Raw genomic sequence first — 9,450 nt, forward strand, 5'->3', positions numbered from 1 at the left:
CCCCCAGAGGCAGCTTTTATTTTCCCAGTGATGAAAGAAAGACGGAATGCTAACTAATAATGTTCATCGTAATTTAACTGTCGATATATGAGAGATTATAAACAAGAGTTTTTTCTTCTTCCAAATTCCCAAATTAAAATAAAGGAAACCATGTCATAGACATTTGCTAACATGACTTGCATTATCTCAAATCAGACTCGAACCCGAAATAGACGACTATCGATAAACCTCCCTTTATCTCCCGAGATCTGTCAATGGCTTCTCAGCACGTGCAAGATAGAAGCAGCTAGGAGGAAATTACATAAGCGATTCACAAGTCTCATGTTGTCTATGTATCTTTATTTTGACTTAAGATATGGTGTTAAAATTTAAATCCAGGCAATCTTTCGCAGATTCCACGTAAAAAAATGAACTCAATACTTCAGATAAATACTCATCTGAAATGGTTGCCAATAAGTACTCCAGTACTGGATGTCTTCGTGCGACTGCCACCATTGATTTATTTTTGTTTCAATAAAGTCTGTCATGCACTGAAAAAAAAAATTGTCAGAGAAAAAGCCAACAATTATAAAAGCCAAATATTAGATTGCAAAAGTGGCAGGCCTGGAAATCGAAACGCTCAAACTCGGACATCTTGCAAGTAAAAAAGGTATATTTATATAACACTCCCTGATCAACCGGATCCTAGGAAGTGGAGGGCACAAGGGTAACTAAGTTATCCAAAAATTGACCATGTCAACTCAAACAGTGAATCTAACCAGTATAACTTTGAGACAGATCTGGAAGAAGAATTATATATTTAAAAATTTAAAATTTAAAATTAATTATTTTTTTATTTTTTTTCAAATTATTATTTTTTTATGGAAGAAGAATTATACCGGTTTGTTTTTATATTTTTAAAAATTATTTATTTTATTTTTTTCTTTGTTTTAAATTATTATTTTTCTTTGTTTTCAAATTATTTTGATATATTAATATTAAAAATAATTTTAAAAAAATAAAAAAAAATTATTTTAATACATTTATATTAAAAACCACAGCATAATCATGTCCTCATTTATCAGCAAACAGTAATCAGTTAGGAATGCTGCCATGTCTGACGACAAGCATACAATAACACTAACGATGAAAGGGGGTAGCAGCAGGATACCATGGCCTTGAAAATTCTAAGCAAACACAATTTACAAGGCAAAACAAGAGAATTTACAAGACATTCCCTGCATATATTTCCTAACCGAGAAGAGGGAACCTAGAAAACGTCAATTGAAACTCATTTCAGAGGCTTCCAAGTTGAAATTATGAATGAAGAGAGCAAGAAGAGAGAAATTCCAGCTGGTATCAGAGGCGTATTCTTACAGAACCATCCTCTGTATATTGATGTGCCCAAAACATGTTCTGTTATCTTATCATCACATTGGCTTTCCTTAAAATTTAAAATTGGAGTTGTTTGTGGACTGCTCACGGTAAGCACCAGGGCCCCAAGTTTCTCTGTGGGATTTTTTCACTGCTTAAACATCCTTAAAAAAGAAAAGAAAACTGCCCTCCCTCATTTCTTGTTCAAGATTTGAGTTGTGAAAATAGCACAGCTCCATGAAATGCATATTAACTTTCTAGCTTAAATTAAATCAAAAGTCTCTGTAAAATCAAGACCCTCTTTAATAAAAACACTAATAGCTAATTAAATCAAAAGTCTCTGTAAAATCAATACCCTCTTTAATAAAAACACTATTTTTAATTTACTCTTTAATAATAACGAATTCGAATCCTCTTAGGGTTTATATGATCGTTAATTTCAAGAACTATAAGATTAGTTAAAATACAGGTAAATTAATTGGACATCCATATTAATAATAAAAAAAAAACTAATAATATTTTACTTAACTTCCATGACTGTTTTTTCTTAAAAATTATTTGAGATTTTCCTCTCTGAATACTTCTAACTTAAGAACACTCTTTAACTCATTGAAAGCGAGTTTATTTTTCATAAATCAAGTCGAACACACCCTTAATTTATTTAAAAAGTTACCTGATTGAAGGCTATTCTTTAATTCATATTTCACTGGTGGATTTTAACTAGTTTGCTTAAGGCAAGCATAGAAAAGAGTAACATCCGTTTGAATCACAGAGAGAAAGGCACAGGAAAATGATCATTGGCAGGCACTTGCTGTTGGGATGATCCTTGGAAAGCAATAGGTTTTAATGTGAAAAGGCCTCTAAAATAGTCCTGGTATGGCGCTGTAACTTCTGCGGGAAGGTTTTGCCGATCAAGAGCAAGAACAATCAACTCATGATAAACTGAGCTCAAGTGCTTGTATGGAAAGGTAACCAAGTATTTTAATAGTTCCGTGAGGGTCACGGATTGTACAAAATCTTTTCAGAGAGCACAAAATCATGCAATGGCTGGAGCACGATTATCATACTTGTTTGGGTGGCTAAATACATCAAACTTGACGAGGGTGGTGTTTTTACAAGTTATTTATCACGACAATCAATCGTGGATGATACATTTCATGATCAATGATCTATGGCCTGTAAAATTGATGTATATTTTGTACTCGGGACACGCGACGTAGCTGTTGCATCCAACCACAGACCGATAATGCTGCTGCTCAACATCAACGCACAGTGGGCAAACACCATCGAGTCTAAACAGACATTGATGATAGTTCAAGGTTAATAAATTGAAACATGCAAGAACATAGGAAATAGAAATAAACGAACTACTGGTCATTCAGACACGAAAATTATGCATAAATGCAAGTCGAAGAAAAATTCACCTTAACTAAACAAATGAATGGGCACAAGATGAAGAGATTGAAATTGGGGGGGAAACAGTAATTTTGACAAAACAAAGATGTATTGACAATGGTGAACCATCTACACGATAGTAGTGTGATTTAGAGTTCAGACGGGTTAACTAAACACACTGATTTAAAGTTTCAGCATTATAAGATTGAACACGGCTTTCACTTTGGTTGATTTCATAACAAAGCAATCATAGACTAGTGGACTGAATATTTTGTCAATAAAGATATAGGGATGAAGAAATTACCATAATAATGACCTTGGTAAGGAGTAGAATCCTTCATGCTCAAAGTCTGCCAGCTCTGGCCCACCTCCTCCACTGGCAACAACTGCTTGTTTATCAGAGTCTGCAACTCCTTTGCTCTCCTCGTCCTTACAGGCATCAAGTTCTGCACTTGCATCAGAAGAGTTTGGCACACAATGTTTCTGAAGCCACCTATCGGTTTCCCATAGAACATGCAAGATGCTCTCTCGTGCAGCATACCCATGGCTCTCAAAGGGTAGAATGGCCGGGCGACAAAGGGCACCATGACCTTTCAGGGCGTTAAAGAAACGATCTGACTGCATCATGTGAAAATGGAAGATAAGCAGCAAGTAAACATGTTGGGGAACACGAAATGAAGCTGGAAACAAACCACTAAACTGAGAAATCAGCAGTTAGGGAGGCTAGAACCATGAATTTTTTTTATATAAATACCTGCATGGTTAGCGTTCCTGAATTATTGTCTTCTTCTCCATGGATAAGCAGTATTGGCTTTTTAATTTTATTTGCTGACATGAAAGGACTCATTTCAACATAGGTACCCGTGGCCTCCCAAAGAGTTCTGTCCTCATTCTATATCAATAAAGATGAAAAGCATAAAAAAATCATCCAAAATTATGACACAAATAACAATCGAGGGAAGAAAAATATAAGAAACACTGTTGTTCAATTAGCAGTATGTACCAGAGCTAAAAAAGGGAAAAAAACATCTGTTCCACTATTCTGTTACCTGAAAACCGAAAGGTGTAAGTGTTCTGTTGTAAGCTCCAGAGCGAGCAATTCCACAACAGAAAAGATGGGGGGCATGTGCCAAGAGGTTTGCAGTCATGAATGCACCATAGGAATGTCCTCCAACAGCAATTTTGTTGGGATGAGCAACCTTAGAATATTCAGCACCAAAATAACTTGTCACAAACTCATCCAGTGCTATGGAAATAATAGTCATACAAGAACAAATGAAGAAGCTTACTCCACGTCGGATAACTTCCTCAACAGCTGCCTCTGCACTTGCAACCAGTTGCTCTACATATCTAGTTGGAGCATTTAGTTAGAAATAAAATTGCAGGGACTCTACAGCATAGTTCATTTAGTGATACCTCCTATTATATCTAAGAAGAAATCTAAAAACATGTTCTTGATAACAGAGAGCAACTGAAGAGTTAGCCCCTTGTTCAATATTATGGATGTTGCAAAAACTTACGGGTTAAGGGGAAAGGCATCATACTAACGCTATCCTCTTATTTCTTGAACCATTTGCTTTATGTTAATAACCATGGAACAAGGATTGCCATATAACAAATAATTTGTTTCACTTGTAAATTGTAACCATAATTTCAAGAAAACATACATGTACACATCACTCAATGCAAGAGTTTGAGTTATGTGAATAATTAGCAACTCATGACAATAACTCGATGAGTACATGAAGAAAACCCACATAATCATATTCATATGAACTAGGGGAAAAAAACACAATTATGTAAGATACTTATATATTAAGTTACCTGTCATTCGCCTCCTTGTCACCCTCACCAATAATAGGGATTGTTGGTCCAGATAAAATAGCAAACCTGCAGGATGTGAAGTTATTATAATGAGGTCCAGCATGTTCAAATCATGCAAGCCGTGGTAAAGGTGCAGCAGAAATCAGCTGATGACGGAGACAGTACAGGCAACATAACAAATCATAACACGAAAAGGTGGGAAGAATTCATGCCTCCTAGCCAACCAAAGAAGAGCAGATGTTGGACCTATGCCAGCAAATTCATTAGGAGAACCACGAACTTGTCCTGCAGCATCTTTACTTTTAAATTCTCCAGGGTAAGACCAGACCAGACATGGAAGAGGGCCATCTTTTGACAAATCATAGCCTGGTGGCAGGTACAATGTTGCAGTGAGCTGAACCCCATCATTTCTCTTGTACTTGATCATCTCTTTCTGCAACGATGCCAACTGGGGGTATGGGTGTGGAAAATTTGTTATCTGACATACTTTCTTCTCAGGCCATTTCAGGATGGAATATTGTGTATTTTCTGTTTTTGACTCCTTGGAGGTCAATAATTTCAACCGATCAAGGAGCAAATGTCCTTCTTCATAATCTGACATAAGAGAAACAACAGTTTCATAGTACTTTTCCTTGTCACTCTCCCAGATTCGTTCTTTACTGCCTGTATTTCTGAAAGAAATTGGTATAGATCATTATGAGAGGAATGAGTATTAGGGACCAGGTAATGAACATGTGTCGAAAGGTTCTTTTCTGAAAAACTCACATGTCAAACAAATCAAGGAAGGGGATGTTCCCTTCAGCTGTAGCACCACTTCCATTCAGTAAAATATAAGTGCCTTCATCATTTTCCTTCTTTATCTTTGCAATCACATAAGTTCCAGCAGGAGTCCTCCTCAGCATGGGAGAGCCAGGATCAGAGTACACATCTTCTGATGAACGATCAAATAGTATCCTTGGACTCACATCTTTTGAACCAGGAGATATCACCCAGGTTCTTGTTCGCCTTGTCTTGTACCATGATTCGTAAACTAGTGCCAGTGAATCATCACACCAAGAAATTCCACTGTGGAGGTGAAAGAAAACAAAAATCAAAACAAGAACCTAAGTTTATTCTTTTAGCGTGTTTTCAAAAAGAATAATGATAAAGAAACTTAAGACTTTTTAGCTAAAATATCTTGCTAAATAATCATATAGGTGAACGGCACATCATAATAAATATTAAATCTTCCCTAAGTGATAAATCATGTGCCATTTACATAGCAAAGATCACCAATGTGATAACAATGCCTCATTTAGTTAGAGACTTTAGTAAAAGTTTCTTAGTATCTGTAGCATTAGTCTTCCAAAATAAACCCACACCCACCCATAAGGTAATCAAACGAAATGTCACAATCATGTCTTCAAATGACCCTCCTAGGCAACTGTTACATGTTTCTAGATAATTACAAAAATTTGGAAATGTAAGGATGAAATAGGTGCCTGAGAGAAGGCAACATGTAATTAGAGCTTGGAGCAAGAACAAACATGTACTTTGACAGAAGTGAACGCTAGTCCAAGCTAGCGTTAGACCTATCTTTAAGAATCTTGTGATTGGTTGTAGAATTTTTTTTTTTTTTAATGTCAGTAAGTCTGCAAGATTAAGCTCTTTCTACGAAGTATGAGAGCATCATTGTCAAAACATATTAAAAAAAATGATCCAAAAGTTTGAAAATTATCCCAGCCATTCACAATTTAAGAACCCATTGTAAACAAATTTCGCAAGGAAAGCAATTAACATGCAGATCATGTCTTACCCATAGCGAAGATCAAGTTTGTGCAAGATTTCGGGCTGTTCACCTTCCAACGGCTCAGCTGGCTGCGTGTAAATGATATCTCTTGGGGAAACTTCAACTTTTGCATCACCTCCATCTTGTGTCTCTGCCCTAAAACGTCAACAGGAGTCAATGAAAAAAATAAGGAACAGAAGTAACAAGCACATGCAGCACCACATGCCACTACATAATGCTAAAACTGTTCGTTAATACTGTTATGTAACTAGGGTCATGCAGCTATCATGTAATCCTGCCAATTCCAGCACAAAGCACAGTGAAAAATTAGAATTTTCATTTATATACCAGTAGAGTGTTGAAGGCTTGTCTGCTCTCCAATTGATGTTGCGCATCCCTTTGCGCACACTACTGATTGCAATGGGAATGTCCTCGGCTAGAGGCAAATCACAGACTTCCCTCACGAATTTCCCATCAGTTGTCCATACTTCTACCTTTTTTGGAAATCTTCCACACGGTACAGTAAAAGAGTATGGCCTGTGAATAGAACTAACTAAAAGGTACTTCTGGTCAGGGGATGGATCCATTGATGTATATACAGCTGGATTTCCAATTTCCTTCGTTGTCCCATCCAAAGAAGCCAACACAAGTTGAGAGGTCGCATAGTAGTCAAACAAATCTTCATCATACTCATCCTTCAATAAGTCCTGAAATGTTCTAACTTGAACGACATTTTTTTGCTCATTAGATTGAATCTTTGGACCAGAGGGCACTGATGGTTTCTTTGGAGGATCTCCACGAGATGATGGAATGGTGCAGACCAATAGAGTAGAGTTATCCACCCATACAAAATTATCAAAAACAGCATTTAGGTAAACATCTGGTGACTGAAACAAAGGTCGAGCTTGCCCTGTTTCCACATTAGCAACCCATACTCTGAGTTTACTGCTGCTATTGTCCTCCTCGTCAAATCGGATGCTGAAGGCCAAATGCCTTCCATCAAGAGACCAGGTGACAAAATTGATCTTAGCACCATCTGGATATCCATGTATCTCTCTTTCAGGCCCTAGTATACCATCAGGCATTAACTGATGAATGCCAATACCAGTGTAGAATGACATCCGGCTCTTAGTATTACAATTCCCATCAATACGCAAACCAGCCAGCTTCTCCTCTGGTCTTGCTAGCTCTGCCAGTGGAGGTAAGGATCTCCGCTTCAGAAAAAGTATTTTATCCCTTTGTGGTGAAAATGATAACGCAGGGAGAGGCGGGGCATCAACAATGTTTTTTATCTCAGGTGGGGGAAGCTGATATTTACCTGCCAATGCTTCTACGTTTCACAAAAAAAAAAAAAAAAAAAAAAACCACTAGATAAGAGCTATGATCATCGGTTCTTCCGCAAATACTAAGATTTCACAAAAGCAGAGGCGTAATTTACGCAAAATAATCAAATTGCTTGATATATTCGACTAGTGATCAACTTATTTTACTAAGCCCAAGGATTCTCAATCAAGCAATCATCGTTTATTTTTCACCAATTTCCTTAAACTCATATTTTTCAAAGAATCTAGTCAGCTGATACGATTAATAGCACAATAAGGGGCTATTTTGAAACACGTTTCATGATTTTTTTAATTAATTTTTTTATTTTTAAATTATTTTAAGGTGGTAATATTAAAAATATTTTTTTAAAAATATATATATATATATATATTATTTATAAAAAAAACAGTTTAAAAAACAATTATATCTAAAGCATAACTAGAAAAAAAAATTGATGAGAAAAGTAGCGAGCACCTTCATCTTCAGTAGACGCGGAAGAAACCGAGTCATTAGAGCGACCACCAACATTTTCGGCTGCAATCGAGTTTAGAGGCACGAGATTGGGGAATCTAGAAGTCATAGTACAAATTGACTTGAACCTTTTAGGGCGATGAGTTCTCAGGTGGCCAGGAGTACGAACGGGCGTCAATAGGCTTGGAGATGATGTCAAGGGAAGTGGTGGTGGTGGTGGAGAGGATGGGAAGAGAGATAAGAGAGTGAGGCGATGATAGACTTTGTGAAGCCGCATCATTTTCTACCTGCTACTTTTTTTAAATGGAGACGGGAAGTAATGGTGTTGTGACGCTGTAACAAATTATCCAATCAGAATTGACCGCCTGCAAAAGAATCTACCTGTGCACACTAGTTGTTTGTGACTGCGACACGATGCGTGTCTTAATTACTTTTTAATAGAATATTTTAATGTTGACAGCGTGTTTTAGTCCTAATCAATTAAATAAATTGATTTTTTTAATTATATTAAAAAATAAGAAAATAATAGCAAATAAGAAAATATAAATATAAAAAATCTACTCAATGAAAATTAAATAACAACAGACTGTCTGTCAACTTGAATTAAAAAATAAAATTAAAAAAATAATTTTTTTACAAGAGAGTTAGGGAAAAAATCACAAAAATAAAAATTAAATTAAAAATATCAATATATAATTAAATAAATTTGAATTTGTTGAATTTTTAAACATGATTTTTTACACAAAAAAATATAATTACAAATTAAAAAATTTATATGCACATCAAATTAAATAAATTATTGATTATTTTGTAAATAAATAAAATAATAATCAATAACAAATAAAAATATAATTGTAGAAATTAAGATGCTAATGTAAATAAAAATATTTAATATTATAGAATTACTCATTTACTTTGTTGTGTCTCATAATATTCTTATAAAAATCAATTTGAAATAAAAATTGATATACATAAAAATTTTCTGAATAAAATAAAAATAAACAAAAGAATACAAGGTTGTATATATTAAAAATATTATAAAAAATATTTAATTTATATAAAATATACAAAAAAAAATATAGATAAGTCATGCTAGTCTTTGAAAAAACTAGATACACTCAGTATAATTAAAAAATAATTGTTATTCAAGTATAACTAAAAAATTTAAATGAAAATCACAGAGAAAAAATATTAATTAATATTTAGAAATTATAAAAAATATTTGAAAAATACATTAAAAAACCTTTTAAAAAAAAGAATAAAGTAACATGCTTATCTCAGTCAAGAAAATGCTCGCATATGGATCTTTAATTTTA

General features: G+C 34.8%; 1 protein-coding gene across 2 annotated transcripts; it reads right to left on the minus strand.

Moving 5' to 3' along the window:
- Positions 1-2,314: 2,314 nt before the first annotated feature.
- On the minus strand, positions 2,315-8,439 carry LOC105137213 (probable glutamyl endopeptidase, chloroplastic). 2 transcript variants are annotated; one of them, XM_011042890.1, is made up of 11 exons: positions 8,138-8,439; positions 6,689-7,658; positions 6,368-6,496; positions 5,338-5,637; positions 4,785-5,243; positions 4,573-4,638; positions 4,038-4,098; positions 3,798-3,947; positions 3,503-3,640; positions 3,053-3,366; positions 2,315-2,645 (listed from the first exon to the last, which is right to left on the minus strand). In XM_011042890.1, coding segments are annotated over exons 1-11 (2,865 nt in total). In that variant the 5' UTR covers positions 8,415-8,439; the 3' UTR covers positions 2,315-2,644. The 2 variants fall into 2 exon arrangements, with proteins under 2 accessions (XP_011041192.1, XP_011041183.1); XM_011042881.1 differs by having other exon boundaries at positions 6,689-7,670; positions 8,138-8,438.
- Positions 8,440-9,450: the final 1,011 nt, after the last annotated feature.

The sequence above is a fragment of the Populus euphratica genome, unplaced genomic scaffold (assembly GCF_000495115.2).
Source record: "Populus euphratica unplaced genomic scaffold, PopEup_1.0 scaffold2.1, whole genome shotgun sequence".
NCBI lineage: Eukaryota > Viridiplantae > Streptophyta > Magnoliopsida > Malpighiales > Salicaceae > Populus > Populus euphratica.

Coding starts and splice junctions, on each gene's coding strand:
- LOC105137213 (XM_011042881.1), bottom strand. CDS start 8,414: ATGATGCGGCTTCACAAAGTCTATCATCGCCTCACTCTCTTATCTCTC. Junction 7,671..8,137: donor CGCGTCTACTGAAGATGAAG/GTGCTCGCTACT, acceptor TGTGAAACGTAG/AAGCATTGGCAGGTAAATAT. Junction 5,244..5,337: donor TTCCTTGATTTGTTTGACAT/GTGAGTTTTTCA, acceptor AATTTCTTTCAG/AAATACAGGCAGTAAAGAAC.